Genomic DNA, 18,563 nt, shown 5'->3' with positions numbered 1-18,563 from the left:
AGCATTTTGAAAATAAGCTGCTGCCTAGTAGAGCCCTGTGGGTGCCTGACTTAATTCTCTTTGAATATCTAGAATGGAGGAGGGCAGGGAATTAACACTCGATTGTGACAATTGTGCTAAATACTCACTCACATATGAGAAAACAAACATTTTCAAGATTGCTGTTGAGGAACTAACTCATAGTTGAGATTGTAATCCAGCAAGACCCTCTGGGGCCTTCTCGGGACAGACCCCTTCCTCCATGTCCTCTGCTGGTCTCTTGTTTGTAGAAAAGCTGTAGGCTCCCAGGCCTCCCCTGAGTCACAAACCCTGGCTCAAGAATTAATGATTAAAAGGATGTGAACATGTGGTGACAAAAATAGCAGTTGGGCCAGGAGAATTGGTAAGAACTTAAACAATAAATCAGCCATATGACAGTCACAGAATCTTTAGTTCCTCCCTGAAGCACCTAGATAACTGTATCTGATGCACATTTCCTGAGTTGTTTTACAGATGCTAAAACCCCCACCAAATGGAAGAAGTTAACTACTTAATGACCATAAGCATGTAGCCCCCAGACCTACTGAACCTGAAGATTGATAATGTTAAGCCCTGTGACACTACCCTGTTATCTTGCCATCAACCAATCAGAGAATTGTGCACAGGCTGATCACACACCAGGCAACTCCCCTCCATCACTTTGCCTTTAAAATCACTTCGAGGAGTTTGGGTCTTTTGAGCGTGAGCCACCCCATTCTCCTTGCTTGGCCCTGCAATAAACCTTCCTCAGCTCCAAACTCTGATGTGTTGGTTTGTTTGGCTTCACTGTGTGTTGGGCACAAAAACTTGCAATTGACAACAAGATCATGGAAATTTTTTAAATGGGTAGTATAAAAATGTGCTACCTTTTTCTAGGCCTCATCCACTATCCACATACATAACTATATTCACTTATGTACTCCTCATTAGTCCATAGAGGAATTGTAGTCAATAAAAATGTTTCTTAAGATGAAAAGTATTCCTGTGCTAAATTGGCTAGTGCTCTTGAGTTTAATTATGATCAGGCAGGTTTCTATGTTAGCAATGTGTATCCCAAGTGAGAATAGCTTTATTATTTGGGGTTAGGTTACCAACAAAAAGGAAGACTGGCATGTGGCACCTTCATTATAACAATATGTACAACACATCTCCCTTCTGTTATAAGTGGACTTATAACCAAGTAACTTGGAAAATGTTTGAAAATTGGTTATATAAATATTTAGGAAAAGCTAATAGCATCTCATAAATATATACATTTTTTGACTTAGGAATTAATAATAAAAAGGCAGAGGAGGGATTATGTATCCACAGCCCCCTGGTCATGGATGTAAACAAAATTCTGTATTTAAGCAGATGTACTAGTTTCTTGATATACTATTTCTGTCAGATTCTGGCAATGGCTCTGATTCCTACAGCAATTACTGGTAAAGAACTTAGCCTCAACTATTTAGAAAAATGGCTTTACTGGATTTACAAACAAGGCCTTACAATTTTCCATTTCCTTAGCAAGATATTAAATCAACCAAGCTAAGCATGTCATCATGACTGTAATTTATGTGATATGACATGACAGTTAAGATGTACTGTGGTAATTTGTGAGAGTTGGCAGTATTATTGTAGTATCAAAAATTTATATGGTTCAGTTATTAAGGCAAATTGTTTCATTCATACTGAGATATCTGACTGTAAACCACAGAGGGATTTCACATTACATTAAAAAACGTCTTCCATATTCAAACAATTTGCACACCCTGTTATGATTATTTTGTTCACTGAATGGAAACTGAAGCACAGACAAGCACAGCTTTTTGATGTGAAAATGATCTGTGGGGGACATGAAGTACTTCGTTGTGGGTGGATATAAGAAGCAGTTCAGCCAGGATAAGGGAAGTTATCTTTGGGAACCAACAACTACGAACAGGATGTCCAAATCCTTTGCTCTGATGCTATTTAATATCGCTTTTGCTTGCTTTCCTTCTGTCAGTTTGATTTTCAGCCAACAGAAAGAAAAAGCATATGACCAAAGAAGAAATGACGGAAAATATGGTAAAGAATATTCTATTTAAAAACTATCTGTAAGTAAATTTCTCCATTGTAAGAAAAGTAAGACCTCTGAAACTCATCCAATGGCTCTTCTCTAAACTCCTCAGAGCAGTTAGAAAAAAGACAGTTTATGTATGTATTTATTTTTTTGGCAATTTTAAGCTATAGACATTCAAGTCGTATGTGCTATTTTATTCCTGTCAGGGATTCAGGAAGCTCCTAAATAGAATAGGATAGAATGACTTCTTGTTGGAAAGGGCTTTGAAGTAAAAGTTTAATTGGATTTTATTACAGATAGAAAATTTTATGCAATATACACTGTCTCTTTAAAAATGCATATTCAATGAAAATGTGTTTTATTCATTTACACATTTTTCATAATGGTATTCAGAAGCTTGTAAAAATAAGAAACAGGCCACGAATTAAAATGTTTTCAGTCAGCTAAAACCACTAGTTCCCATTCACATGAACTAGTAAGGTTTTCTATCTCAATACTCACACGCCACTATTAATATATTTTAATTTATTTAATCAATGAAGATTTCTTCAAAAGTAATGCTATATTCTTATAGGTGAAAACTAGGCTTAAATAGCATCAACTTGCTAACGAATTTTTCTCGGACTGTCACAATTTCTGGTGTGATTAGCTGACTTAACTATTAGCTGAAAAGGTATTAAGTTCCACAGACCAAGCAAATATTCCCACTTAGAATTACTATATCAAATTTCGTTTCCAACAAATTGTTAAGCAAAATAAAATAAAATAAAATGGTAAAAGCCAAGGAACCTATCTAGATAAAGTTAATCCACAACAGGCTGGGGTCGGGGGTGGGGAAGCACCTGCATTTCTGAGATTGCTACATTTGTTTATCTGTGTGTGTTTTTATATGTGTGTGAGTCGGCTTGGAAACAAACATGTACTTTCAGTCTGGCACTTCTCTTATGGTAGTTCTCTTCCTGAGCTCCAGGAAATATGGTGTTTATATAAGCTTCATGGCAAGCATTAAATTAGTTGTGTAATAAATTTCATTTCCAGTTAACATTCATCAGACATGGTAGAAAAAGTAGCTCTCTTGAATATCAGTTTTGAAATGAAATAGAAACGGATGAGAAAAACTTCAGTAAGTATTGCACCATAGACAACTCTAGAAAAACAGCTATTTCAGGTAAACATAAGACCGTCTCTTCCAATATCTATAATTTGTTTTGCAAAAAAATAGCCTAGAGGCTTCATTAATTTATTTGTAGATTCAAAATGTTGACACAGAACAGCAACTATGTAGAGTTGTGAAGTAGGGATGCTGTGGCCCACGGGTCAGGGTGGAAATGTCCAACTTAATCTGATTCAGCTGTTTCCAGCAATTCAATACAGTATACATTTGATTTTATCTGTCTTTAAAGAAAGATTAAATAAAACCCATTATTCTTATTGACCAGTAAAGCAAAGTAGCAAGAAGCAAGCACTATCTGGACTTACTTTGTTTCCCAGATACAGAGCTGGCGCGCTCCAGTAGTAGCTCTGGGGCAGGGCTTGTCGGGCCTTCACGCCGCTGATGCTGATCTGCTGATGTGGATCTAAGTCATCCTGCTGCGGAGTCACTCGAATGTGGCCAGAGATGTCAGTCAGATACCAGCCACTCATGTCTTGTATCTTAAAGAAAACACACAACCATCGTTACTTAGGAAAAGAAACCCCACCCACTTCTTTTCTCTTTCATATTCCTGTAGTGTTCATTTTATGAAAATTAAAAACGCAAGAACTATGAAAGTTTAGAAAAAATGAGAGTTGTGAATATCATTAAACTTATCAGATGTACTCAACTTTAGGTACCAATTATTTTTTTGCTTGATGTTTCTAAGAGTTTGGACGGTATGATATAGTAACCTGCTTTTATTGATCCAATGTGCTTTTTTAAAATTATGATTATAAATACTTCTTTCTTAAAAATAGAAACTCATTCAAAACTACACGTTATATAAATTATCAAATAGTTGAACTTTGATTTTCATGTTTTTCACTCCACTAGTAATTTCCTGTTTCGTATAGAAAAAATTATTTCAAAAGGTGTTATGTATGTGTTTGTAAAGCAGAGGAAGAAAAAAGAAATGAAAGGTAGCTTTTCCTTTAATATTTCCTTCCTTTTCATATATTTAAATTTAAACTTTGAGGCTCAAGTGCATTTGAATCTACCAGCTCACAATACTGTACCTATTCCTTCCCATGAGGTTGGAAGCATTGTAGGAACTCCTAGCCTAGATCCTTGGCCCAGAGAAGGGAGGAGCCTTTAAGGGGGAATTAGGGAATACATGATGATTTGCTTTTCCATGTTTATACTCCAGCCATGGGTGGGCACACAGCTACAATTCAAAACCATCCAACCTTGTCAGGACAAAACACTGGATAGTGGGGTTTGTGGCTACCAGGTGCCCACTAGATGTGTGTGAGCTGCTTGGTGCTGTAGGTGATGGGGAGCAGAATGGTAATGGTGATAATATGTGGATGAAATATTTTTAAAAATTTCTTCATGTAGAGGTCATTTGATTCTGCATCTCCCAAAGCTGTGGAATTGCTGGGACTGCCCTGGTCAAAGAAAGAGAGATTAAGTAAAAGCTTATGGGATAGCCACACTACAAGATACATATTACTTCCTTCTCTTCCCTTTCCAACAACATCATCAGACATTCTAAGACAGCCCAGTGAGATTCAGAGAAAGTTCTTTCCAGAAGACCTACTGAAATGCAAATATCAATGGACCTAGTTTCTGAAGAACAAGGCTGAGTTCTACCTCTGTTCCTCTGCTAAACATAAAACTTTAGTACATTAATGGAACAGTCTAGAGGGTGAGGTGCGACTCTACAAACAAAAGAAAGAAGTTAGACTAGATGTTCATATGTTGTTGGTTCTACATAATCTGCTCCAAAAGCTATGCATTTGATAAAGTATGTATAGATTCAAATTTAGGTATGAGAATACAATCAGAAACTACTCATAATATTTCAGACTTTAAAAGCAATACAGGCAGAGAAAATTTTCATAGTTGTGTTAAGGATTAGTTAGCTGACTGAAGTTGAAAGGCGAGAGTAGTGTTTGGAAGACAGTTTTATTAAAATAGTGATCTTTGTAAAAACCAACCCTAATCATAACAGTCTCCTGCTAAAATCCTCCAATGACTCTCCAAGGATAAGAACTCAACTTCTCAGTAAACTCAGCCCTATGTGGTACAGTTTCTCATTCACTCTGTAGGTTTCTCTTTCTTTCCCCAGCCTGTTTCCTGCTACTCTGTACTCCTAAGTGCTGCCACATAGGCTATTTGAAATTCCCAAAGGTCCTCTTTTATAAGGAGACAAATCACTGTCTGTGGAGGGTTGAAAAGGCAATGGGAGTAAGATGAGCAGTGAAGGTGGGAAGGGAAACATGTTTATGTTTATGGTAGAGGAAGAATATCCCAGTAACTACTAAACAGGTAATAATTTGAACTTTTTCAAATCAATTAAGAATGAAGGTATTGTTCAAATTCAGTGTCTTGTTTTAACGAAGAAAGGGCCCTGGCAACATCAAATCACGACTAAAGGCTGGTGGGTAATATGTACCATGTATATAGTTATTAAAGGAGTTTTTATTAATAGGTATCCCAAAAATACTGGTGAGTGAAATACATAATCCTTCATAGCACAATCTGATGTTTTCTCTGTTGAATCATCTGCCCTTGAGGCTAAAGCAACATTAATTCCGTTATTGCTTCACATAATAATCATGGACACCGGAAAGGCTAGTGTTGACTTATTCTAAGAGGTTCCAGTCTACACATCGGTACAAATAAAATCCTAAAGGCTTTGGTCAAAGAGGCACAACTAGCATTTGAAAGAAAATTCTATCACTTCTTCATGATAAGTTTAAGTAGAAGCTCACTACAAGAAAAAAATTAATTTCTTACAGAAGGAAAACAATAGCAAGAAGCCCCGTGGAGCAGCACATACGATTCAAAGTCTGTTGCTTACATTGCCATAGGTCCAGTAGGAGCTCTGACATCTGTCTGAAACCCCTGAACAGAAACACTCATCACAACCTCTATGATTATCCTCTTGCAAATTGAAGAAGCCGAATTTGCAGCGACTACAGTCTCCTCCTTCGACATTTTCCTATAAATAGAGAGGTGGGTTAGCAACAGAGGTGCCCTTCAAAATGGAGCATTGTCTATTTCTGTTTATGAAAAATATAAGCTTTCTATTCTTCATTTTACCTCTTAGCCTTATTTAAAGTATAATGATATTTTTAAAAATCTTCTCAAAAGCTTCTTATTAAGTTGTATGCTGTCCTAACCACGCTGATGGGAAATAATTTGGATTCTAATCTACTGCAGTAAGTTACAATTTGATCTTCATCTCTGTCAAGGGCATGGAGTAAATGTCATGATAAATACAGCAATAAGTTAGACATTTGGTTTACTATTTACCGCTCTATGCTGTTGAAGTACTTCCTCTTAGGAACACATGATATATGATAAAAATAAAAGACATTAAGCTGATACATGGATGTAGAATCGAACATTGAAATTACACAGACGGTAAAATACTTTTCACTCCACATATGAAAACTACATATATTTGAAGCAAGCGTAAGAATCTGACAGGTAGAGACACTGGGGCAGTTAGTTATACTACTTCCCTGGTGAGATCCAGTAGGAAGGGAGGAAAATATTCTCTGGTTAATTTTCAGTGTTTCCTTTAACTCGTTGGTATAGCCAGTTAATCATATAGTAACATTATGGGAAAAAATAGTTCTCATTCAGTGACTGCTCTCCAAATTGGTTTCATTAATCCTAGGCCCAATACACTGAAAAATTATTTGTTTATAGGTGGGATTCAAGCCAGGGAAAGCTGACTATACGATGAAAAGCTGGGAAGGGTGTAATCTCTCAACTTAAAGAATGGTTAATCTTGACTAATGTCTTCTCAATGAAAGTTCCCTGCTGTCCAGGAAACAGATCCTCAATATTCCCCACACAAGAAATTGCTCCACATTCTCGCTCTTCCTTGAATTCCCTTATTACTTCAATTCTGAAGCTTTCCTTTTCCTTAGAGAACTAACTTCTCTCTCAAATGTGTTCCCATTGCCCTTTACACATTGCTCTGTTCTAACCACAAAAATGTACTGCTGTATCTTCTAAGATTATTCTCTCTAGCTACATACCATAATCCGTTCAGGTAGAACCCTGTCTTACTTACCTCTATAGTACCAGAAAATGGCAGTGTTCCTGGTACAACACTGAGCACTAGCTTAATAAAACTTTATTAAGTTTAAATAAGTCTCTTGGTGGTCATATTTTTCACCTAGTAGATGTTTCATAAAAACATTTTTGAATAAAGCAAGATTGGTCAGAAGATGGGATAATAAAATCTGAGAACATGGGGGAAAGAGAGAAGAGGGAAGAACAGTAGAGAAAAAAATAGACAAATTTATAAAAAATAAACAAAAAAGTTCTCCTTGTATCCAAGAGAATTTATTTGAAAGTAACTTTTGGGCTCAATTTCTATGAGTTATTTACCACCTTAACCATTTCTACATTGCCGGGAGCCTAAACAAAGAGGCATCTCTAGGCCCGTTTCATGTGTCAAACTTTAGCCTCACAATATGTACACAGATTTAATGACTGCAATGATATTTTTGCTAGTTTTTGTTTCTAAGGTAAATTTCAGATTTTTTGAGATGGTAGATGTCAACAAAACTAATCAAACTAATTTCAGACCTAAGGTGACAAATAAATCCCCCAAACCCTGAAGTTGAGAGCATCTTCAGAAGAGTACACAGGCAGGAAAGATGAAACATATCTATAATCATAATTTAGTTTATCCTGTTGAAGACAGAGTACAGCTGTTCTGTACACTGTGTTCTTACGTGGTTGGTCTAATCTACTTTCATTTACTCTAATTTGAAAGCTTGGAATACCACTTTTCTGAGATTCAGACTGAGTTCAACAATTAGAAAGTTTTAGACATCAGTTACATTTTCTGTAACAACATTTTCGCCTGGCAATATGACCTTGAAAAGTAATGATTAAATAATAGCAATATTCAATTTAATTTAGTAAACCGAAGCATCACATTAGGGTAGACATTCTAGGGACTATAAAGATTGGTGAGTCAAGGTCTCTGTTTTTACAAGCCAGCATCTAGAGTTGGGTAAAAAGATACATTTACAATCAACCTTAATGCAAGGTGGAATATGAAAAGGTCATCTCAGGGCTTCCCTGGTGGCGCAGTGGTTGAGAGTCCGCCTGCCGATGCAGGGGACACGGGTTCGTGCCCCGGTCCGGGAAGTTCCCACATGCCGCGGAGCAGCTGGGCCTGTTAGCCATGGCCGCTGAGCCTGCGCATCAGGAGCCTGTGCTCTGCAACTGGAGAGGCCACAACAGTGAGAGGCCCGTGTACCGCACAAAAAAAAAAAAAAAAGATCATCTCAGAAATAAAGTAAATTATGGCAACCCAGAGGAGGAGGGGCTAGTTTCTGCTATGAAGGCTTGAGGAGGATTTATGAAAGAGTGGAATTTGACTTAAACTTTGGAGCATGGTTTAAAAATTCGACCTGTTGGAGGGGACAGAATGGAGGCCTATGTTAGTAAAGTATTAGGAATAAGAAATAATTCAAAACTTAGTTTGACTTCTGGGGTTACTGGAGACTGAGTAAATAAGGCCAGTTATATGAGGACTCCATATCTACTGAATTGACCCCCAATAAAAACCCTGGACACCAAGACTTGGGTGAGTTCTCCTGGTTGGTAATACCTCATATGTGTTGTTACATACTGTCGCTGGGAGAATTATGTATGTATGATTTTACTGGGAGAGGATAACTGGAAGTTTGTGCTTGGCCTCTTCTTGATTCTTCCCTATGCACCTTTTGTCTTTGCTGATTTTAATCTGTATCCTTTTCACTTTAATAAGCCACAAGTAAAACAGCTTTTCAGAGTTCTGAATCCTTCTAGTGAATCATTGAAAATGAGTGTTGTCTTGGGTCCCCCAACACACCACCGTAAAGATAACAGGATGTCTACACCTATAAAAACAGGTTAGCCAACTGGTAGTTTTATTTTGTTTATTGTGACAAATCTTTGAGGCAAAATATTTTAGATCCCGCTACAGGTCCTCAAGCTAATCCTACACTCAATTCACTTCAACCCTCTTCACAAGCAATTATCAACTCATAAATTTGCAAAGACCTTATATAATATTGTATAGCATCCCAGCTTGAAGCCACCACTTTAAGTTTCTAGACTTCTACTTTTTCAGTCCTGAGTCTATCTATACCATACTTTTTCTTTATTTCATACTTTCTCTAGCTCCTAATCAGATTGAGCTAGGCTCATTCAGTTGAGAAGTTCTTGGTTCTGACTTTTCTCTAGCTCTACTACAGTTGAATATTAAGCCAACACTAAATAGTAAATATGGTAGATATAGTACCTATATGTGTGTCCTTATGGACTGGTTAAAGAGCCTCTTGAAGCTGGTAGGAAAATGAAGAATCAGGGAGAACATCTTTTTAGCTCCCTAGCACTCTGCTTTCTGGACATGTATAGAATTAATTAGTTATATCAAGTTCTACTCCCTTTTTAGTTTTCTAATCTCCCTTGGGAGAGTATATATCTAAGTAATTTCTTATTGAAGGATTGTGTCTCCAGAGTTTTCTTTAAAAAGATACTAGTTTTAAAACAGTGATTACTAGAGGACATTACAGTTTGATATTTAATAAATTTTAGATTTTTAGAGTGGCACAATTCAAACACAGAAGCATGGTGTTCCAGGACTTTTATTGAACCTTCATAGAGACAGAGGTTCCCCACTTTCTAGTAGTTTGCTAATACATGTGATCTTGGAAGCTTGGGTCTCAATTCTTTTTATGGGTTCCCAGGTGCATAACTGCTTTTTCAAAACTTCTTTATGACCCATCAACAACTGTCATCCATGAAGCAACCCCTCATTGTATTCCTAATTTATTTTCAGCTTGATGGGTAAGTTTTATGGGTAAGTTCGTTAAGCATTTTAATTTCCTTTGCTATCAATATCAAATTATTAATAAATGCTCTGTATATCACTTCTCACTGTTTTTTTATTCTCTGTAATTATTCATTCATCAAATCATAGCTGAGCTACTACATATAAGGCATTATATGAAATGCCAGAGGGAATATAAAAAATGCCCTCAAGACAATTATAGCAAAAGAAGTAAGAATGTGGACAAAGAAGTATAATATAAGGCACAAGGGAGTTACTGCCCTAAGAGGAGTATTGAGTACGTGCTCTGGATCTGACACCAGATTTATGACCAAAGTTCTCCAACCCCCTGAAGGAAGAATAACACAGAGAAGCCACAAGGCTGAAAGAAAAAGATGTATCCCAAGGTTTGTATGATAGGAGTAAAATAGGCTACTGCAGCATTGTTCTCTTTAATTAGAATGTTCACAGATGTAAGAATGTCTATTGTAGATCTTTTAAATCAATCAATCAATCCAAACAGTAAAACCATCGTTTTTGTTCTTTTCTTGCCACTTATATTACTAAGATCTTCAAAGGCAAATACCTTATAATGTGTCACCATCCAACTCAGTCGCTAAAGCACAGATGTGAAAACAATTGATCCTGAATACCTAATAATGATGGTGAGAGTCTGTGACTTCTAGCCCAAATACTATTTTAGTCATTATGAGACTTCTCTTTCCTTTAGCTATTATTCTATCACTTCTTTGTACGGATCAACTTTAAAAAGAATTGTTAACATGTAATTTAATACAAATTTTAAAAGTTGTTTTAACTGTTTATCTAAACAAAATGGGGTCTAATCTATTCTCTGTCTCAGCATTTCAAATGGATAGCTCTTGTCAATCCAGTATATTTATTTTAATATTTTATTTATTTAGAGTTCAATAGTGATTCTAATTTACAAATTTAATGGTTATTTTTATACCTAAACCTATGAAATAGGTAATTTCCAGAATGCTCCAGACTTAATTTCCAGAATGCTCAGACTTCCACTCTAGAGATTAACATTCCCTTATATGACCATATTTTCCTAAAAACAAATATTCTAGTTTTTTCATTTCTAAACCATTACTCCAGTTGGTTATATTAACAAAAATTAAACAGAACTAATAAGAGTTAATTATTTTTTCATTGTCAAATATTAATCCACATAATAAATATTTTTATTCTCTTATGTATCGTGATAATAAAAAGTGTCACTTCAGACCAGTGGTTCTCAACCTAGTTTTTATTATCTTATTCCTAAGGAGCCTCTTTAGTCATTTTTTTCATAATCATCTCCACCATGAAATTTTAATTCTACAGATATACTGCATGTGCTGATGTACTGTGTGAATATGTTTGCCTTATACATAAAATGGATATGATATTTTTGCCCCCAAGAACAAATTTTCATCCCCTTAGAGAGAAATATGTGCTTTATATACATATTTCTGTTGAACATATTTAGCTGAGTATCTAATTAGATATTTTGTGGCCTATTCTATAAAAAATTTATGTAATAACTGTCCTTTTTGTCTTTAGTACTTTTTTTTCCTAAAAACAAAGTTGAATTAGAAAAATCTGACTAGGTTCTTTTTTCTTGAAGTGACATATTGTTGGGTTGACATCAGTTTTATTTTTGCTATAGTTTCCTTAGCAGTTTCTCTCTTGAGAAATACAGTCACAATAGTTCCCCTGTATTCTTTCTTATGAAGCCACCTTCTTATAAATTAGGAACAACTTCAACAGTACATGTTTATCTGTGATTGTTAGCCAACTGGGAATTCTATTGACAAAGTTTCCAGGAATATCTCCACTGACATTTAAGTTATTTTTTGTGATAAGTGCTTCAGAAATTTTGCAGTCATGCTTGTTTATTGGGGTGTTTGTAGTCAATTACAGATTTTCCTGTTATGGCCTTCATTCTAATGTATCCTAGCATTAAAAGAAGTTAACAAAAGAAGGATAATTAGATAATTAGCATTATTTCTTGAGTGTTTACTCTTTAAATATACTGTTCCAAGGCTAAATAATAAATACTTGGTGGGTGAGAGAGAGAAGAAAATAAATGAAAATTTAGTTCTCACTTTTTACAACCTTAACTTTTAATATTAGAAAAAACAATTAATATTTTTGAACTGTAACTGTTGCAAGAGACAAATTCTGGTATATACCTTTAATGCTAAAAATTTTACATCTGTAATTTAGATTTTGGATCAAATATATAAATCGAATGCCTCTTGTAAAAATGCCCTGGGTTCGAGCCTAACAAGTTAAAGAGGTAATCATTCCTGTACATAAACGGAAAAGAGGAGGGAAACTCAAACCAATAAAAATATTAGCACACACCATAAAAGTCCCATTGGGGAAAATAATGGAAACATCTCTACTTGTAAAAAACAATATAAAATAATCAAAAAATTAATCCAGCAGGTATTTATGATTATACTTTATATTTGCACAGGGCTTCAATGTTATAATTACACCTATTGAGAGCTGGGCAAGAAAGATTTAGTATCACTTTATGGATTAAGAAATATGAATCAGACAGTTTAAGCAACTGTCAAAGCTTCACACTTTTTTTAGTTTTCTCCTTTCCTTCTTTTTTATGTATGAGCCACTGTGTTATCCTCTTATTTTTTTAAAGATGAAGAAAATATACAGAATTGATGTCATCACAGCGGTGCAAAAGACATTAAATAGATTGCAAATTGTGAAAAGATCATAAAGGAAAAGAAACAGGTGACAAGTGACTATGGCAGAAGAACGATTTATACCGGGGGATAAAGGATAGCTTTGCTGAGAAGTGGAACTGAGCCTTGAAAAATGCCTAGGTAAGCAAAGGGAAAAGGTCAGAGTGAGGGTTTCCCAGCAGTCTGAACGGAATCTGTAAAATTCCAGAGTTAGAAAGAGGTTGATGACTCAAGAAATTTAAGCAAGGCTGGAAGACAGTGGCTGAAGCTCAAGAATATTCTGGCGAGGTAAACCAAGGTCAGATCACATCATTTTGTGCGTCAGTAAGAACTTAATGTAAAGTGCAATAATAAACCCAAAGCAAAACAAGATGAAAATACAGATTTTGATTTCTAGTCTTTTACTTCACTGTTTATCTTTCCATTATGACTTTGATAAAAATAAAAGCACATGTTCCTACCTAGATCAATGTCTATTTATATTATTTACCAGAGCCTGCAATCCAACTGACTTTGGATACATAATATGATGCCAAACTTCAAAAGAGCCAATTTTTAGCATGTAGTACTTAAAATGAACAAATACCAAGAGTCAGAACAGTATGTACATTTACTTGATTTGTCATATATCTGAGATTGTCTTATCTCTTGTAATTTACCAGAAGAGAGAGGAATTTTCAAATTTTTAATAATGCATAACAATTAGCAAATATTTTTGTGTTGCATTGTTTTCATATTTTGAAATATAATTAGGATGGGGTACTCAGTAATATCATTATCTAAAGAAGGTTATAACAGAAAATCTTATGTGTAGAGGTAATAGTATTTGACAGTGTATTAAGTGAGAAATTTTGTTCACCTCTTTTTAAATCAGGAAATCCTTTTTTTCCTTCAATTAGAGAAAGTTTAAATCTGGAATTATTTTAAAGCATTAGAAAAGTACATATAATATGATAATTATCCACTACCCACAACCTAGAGGCAAAAAATATGAATGTTTTCCCAAGTGTGCTTCAGTTATATTTTTAAAGAAATAAAACTTAAGCACATTTGAATCTCACTTCTCTCACTGCACTTCTATCCTATTCCTTTCCCTCTTTCTCTAGAGTTAACTATTATTCTGAAATTAGTACACATAATATCAGTGTATTTAAATTTTTAAAATTTATATTTGTGTGCTCACAGAATGTTTTATGTTTTACAACTTTACATAAATGATAACATAATGGCATTTTTTTCCTTCACTTCACCTGAAATTTATCAGTGTTTTTACACATAAGACCTATTTCACTCACTCGAGTTGTTTCTTGTACCAGATTACATGAATATATTATAATTTATTTTTTCTTCTTTATGGATATTTAGATTTTTCCTAATTTTCATTATAACAAGTAGGTCTATGTTGAACATCTTGTACATGCTTTTATATGTCTCTTTATACATGTTATATAAGATTCTTTTGGGGTAAACATCTAGATATTGAGTTGCTGGCTGACAGGTTTTTAATATCTTTAATGATACTAGATAATGCCATATTGGCCTCCTAAGTAGTGGTACTAGTTCATCCTAATAATAGCATTTCCATTTCTCCAGATTTTCACCAGCACTTGATATTAGCAGCTATCTCCCCATTTTAAATATTACTTTATGGTCTTCAATAATCTTTTAAAAAATACCTGTACTTGAGACATTTATTTCTAAGCACCACATAGTTTTGTTACTATTCTAAATATTTTTATTACATTTCCTAATTGGTTATCACTAGTGTATAGAAATGCTACTGCTTTTTATAAACTGATTCTTGTATTCTGCAATCCAGTGAAACTCTTCTGGGTTCAAAATTCTTTGACTAAAGTACATATATTCTGAGAAGTTTTTTCAGTGAAGTTGGACTATTAGTGGGAAACACAATAATCTGATATTTGTCTCTAGTTTCAATATTTTTCTCTTTGTCTTGACTAGCGGGCAGGGTTTCTACTATAAGACCTGCTGGTGGTCTTTTTTTTTTTTTTATCTTCTTCAAAGGGTGTATAATTTTAATTCTACATAATTCTTTACTCCTTCATTATTTCTTGAATATTGTTTCTCCCCAATTTCATCTAATCTCTTCTTTGGCCAGTCCTGCTAAATTTTATGTTTTTTTTTTTTTATCATTCTATCAGCCATGCCACTTAGCATCTCACACTTTTATTTCTTTATCTCCCTATGACAATTTACAAGTAATTTCCTCCATTCTGTATTTCTGATTCTCTATCCAGCAGTTTCTAATCTCTTGTTCAACCCATTTACTGAATTTTAAATTTCAATGACTACATATATTTTTATTTCTAGAAGTAAACTACAGTAACGTTTTTCCACACCTGCGTATTCTTTTAATATAGTGCCCTATTTTGTGTTGTTTTTTCCTATTTTTTCTTTCTTCTTTTATTTTCTAGTCATATTTTTATGACTGCACATTTTCTACATATTTTATTCTATTATTTATATTATAAAATTATGATTACATATTTTGTTTATATAATTTTTTTAGACTATCCTATTTTTTTTAGTTTTTAGTGTACAAAGATTCTGAATTTTATGGCTTCTGATTCCCTTTTGTAGTTGTTTTCCTTTTGTGCAGTATACTGCTTTCCAGTGAGCTCACTGTCAGTTAAGGCTATACTTTCTTTCCTGTGGAAATACCATTTGCTTGACTTGTTGAAGAATTCTAGCACGGAAAGGGAGAATAAAACTGACCCCATTCCCATGTGGCACACAGGTTTGAGGGTTTGACAATGCACTATTTTTACCCACCTAGAGCCCCAAAGGAAAGAGAATGTTTTCTAGTTGCCACTCCTAGCTTGCAGGTGCAATTTTCTCGTGCCTGTTTATTTCACTGCCAGGGGACATTTCTAGAGTCTAAGCTTAAGTGAATTCAGTTCCAATTTCCCTCAGTGAGTCCAAATCCTAGTGTCAAGTCTCAGAAAAGCCATTAAAACTCTAAACTTTAACCCCCATCTTAGGACTATGACCAGTCTCCCACTCCCCACCCCACCCCCCAATGACCTTAATTGCACAGTTTTGCTTGAGTTTATGCTTAACTCAGACTTCCTTCTTTGGTTTAACATCTAGGAAATTCCCTTTCTTTCCTGAATCTACGTGATTGCAAATTTATTTGCTCTGTTTTATCCAGAATACTTGTATGTGAAATGGCAGAAATGGGAAAAGCGGTGTCAACTTTTCTCAGTACTGCATTTTAATAGAATGTTAGTCATTTAAAATTTATAATAGAAATAAATTTAGGCCCAAGACTTTATGACAAAGTACTGTCTTAAAATGTTTACAAACTTCAGTAAATATTTTTTTCTAAAAAAATTATGGAAAACTGTTATATATTATAGTGAAAAAGAATAAATGTGCAAATGTTTACTGGTTAATAGACATTTTGGAGATGAACGCTTTTATAGATATCACTTTACCTGAATTTAAGTCTCTAGTATCTTAGCTTCTCAATAATGTTTTACCTGTTAAATAGCATTTGATATATGTTGTTTTGAATAATCAACTGACAACCCTATGTCAAATCATGTTTTTGTTAAACATGCATATAATTCATGACTTTTAAAATTATGTAGATATCTACTGAGACTTGCTTTCTGCAAGTTTTTATCCCGAAAAACATTTAGTTTATAAGAACTTATAGTAATCTATTTAAAATATCACATAGTTGAAGGGTAACTCTTTTCATGATGCTAGTTACTTAATTTTTCATTCTCTTTTATGATTTCTTAATTGCTTATTGTTGTGTTTTAATTGTCTACGTAGAGCTTCAAGTGACTTTGTAGAAGGCATTTTTCTTATTAGGATTATAATCACTCTTAGTGCAATACTGAGGCAGGCAGAGAGCAGGTGGTGGCTCGAGGAACTATCCCTCGGATCTCTGCTAATGGTGACAACTCTCCTGTTCTAGCCTTTCTCTATATATTTTTCAAGGAAAATGAATGGGGTCTGCCTCCTTTATGTGTTTCTCTTTCCTCGCAAAAATACTGGGCATCTCCCTTCTATATATAGTATGTGTGTAACAATATTCCCTTTCTCTTTTTTTCTTATAATTTTTTTTTAATTCATTTTTGGCTGCTTTGGGTCTTCATTGCTGCGCGCAGGCTTTCTCTAGCTGCAGTGAGCGGGGGCTACTCTTCGTTGCGGTGTGCAGGCTTCTCATTGTGGTGGCTTCTCCTGTTGCGGAGCATGGGCTCTAGGCACGTGGGCTCAGTAATTGTGGCTAGTGAGTTCTAGAGTGCAGGCTCAGTAGTTGTGGTGCACAGGCTTAGTTGCACCACGGCATGTGGGATCTTCCCGGACCAGGGCTCGAACACGTGTCCCCTGCATTGGCAGGCAGATTCTTAACCACTGCACCACCAGGGAAGCCCCCTTTCTTTTTTGTCCAGTTTGATTTCCTATATTCTAGAGACTTAGGAGGTTTCTCTTCCATTTTAAGCACAGCTGTGTCTGTACTTTATTTGAGCAAGTGATAAAGGTTAGAGATTTCTGTGGAGTTTTGGAAAAGGAATACATCACACACAGGAAATATATTTGGTAAATATTAGAGAAGATGCATTAAGAGCCTCTAGGATCGCCCCAAAAGACATACAGGATGAAGATAGGTGGTGTCCTTTAAAAAGTGATCACCCACAGACCACTCCAGTCTTGATCTACAAGTGTAAGTCTCCATTTCTGATAATATTAGAATAAAAGGTACTAAATCTAGTTAATTTACTATATATCAGTACATGGCAACTCTTTACCATGGACTGTACACTTTCTGCCTGTTTATATGGACAGGAGTTTTATTTATCCAAGATAGGTACCTAAATTATCCTTGATAAAACATATACTTATTATATAACTATTATAGTATTTAGCTTCCTATTTCAGACATTCCTGTCCCAATAAATGAACACTCAACATCAATACTAACATTTACTTCTTATTTTATGGTCTAACGTTTGTATACATATGCACACTCATATAACAACTATCAGCATATAATTTACAGCTGCCTAGAGAAGACTAATGAATTAATAAAGGAAATATTCTTAATAAGATTCCACCTATGTTTGAGAACAAAGAAAAAAAGAAGTAACATTTATTTTTACATCAGTATGGAATGCTAACTTTTTCAATGGAGTGGTTATTTTCTCAGCTAATATAGCTAACACTGTCTGATCTGAACGTTTTGGAACTGATTACTATAGCTAAAGGAAATCAGTTTTATCAGTTTAGACTTGGGCTTGCCTCTATGTTTCCCCTTTGTGTATAAGCTGCAGGTGTAATATATCTCTTGGTGTTAACACGATTATCTGAGTGTATACAACAAATAAAGTTGCAATTTCTGAAAGTACTCGGGAGGAAATATTGAGCATTTAATCAATTCCACTAGGGTTTCTCACATTATTTGGTAATTAAACAGAGGATTTTGAACATGGTATTTTCAGGCCTATCTGGGTTCAAAGTCAGAAGACTATTTAAAAATCTAGAATAAAACCCTTGACAGAATTATTTTCAGAATTAGATACAAAGCTAAAGTAGTTTTGAGTGTACAGTAGATTTAAAGGATTGCTAGTTTTACTGTTGTGTATTTTAAAATTAACAGACTAGATAGGTAGTGGGGGAAACCTGTTTTTGTTATAAAATAACACATTCTCTAGGTGACTTATCTTCTGTATTTGTAGGTTTTTAGACAAATGGCATGTGTCTTGCTGCAGTGAACCTGGTTCTAAAGACACTTAACAGGAATGCCACCAATAGAATAGA

The 18,563-nt window shown here is 34.8% G+C and overlaps 1 protein-coding gene across 1 annotated transcript in view; it reads right to left on the bottom strand.

Moving 5' to 3' along the window:
- The window catches only part of LAMA2 (laminin subunit alpha 2), a 448,946-nt gene that overhangs the window by 299,004 nt on the left and 131,379 nt on the right, over positions 1 to 18,563 (bottom strand). Inside the window, exons 10-11 of the mRNA XM_029224020.1 lie at positions 6,061 to 6,201; positions 3,539 to 3,712 (exon numbers count right to left, since the gene is read on the bottom strand). Coding sequence (XP_029079853.1) covers positions 3,539 to 3,712; positions 6,061 to 6,201 — 315 coding nt within the window. The remainder of the gene's footprint in view (positions 1 to 3,538; positions 3,713 to 6,060; positions 6,202 to 18,563) is intronic.

This window comes from Monodon monoceros, unplaced genomic scaffold, assembly GCF_005190385.1.
Source record: "Monodon monoceros isolate NGI ecotype Baffin Bay Population unplaced genomic scaffold, NGI_Narwhal_1 Super_Scaffold_15, whole genome shotgun sequence".
Lineage (NCBI taxonomy): Eukaryota > Metazoa > Chordata > Mammalia > Artiodactyla > Monodontidae > Monodon > Monodon monoceros.
The sequence above is the reverse complement of the archived record's forward strand: the minus strand, read 5'-3'. Positions and strand labels throughout refer to the sequence as shown.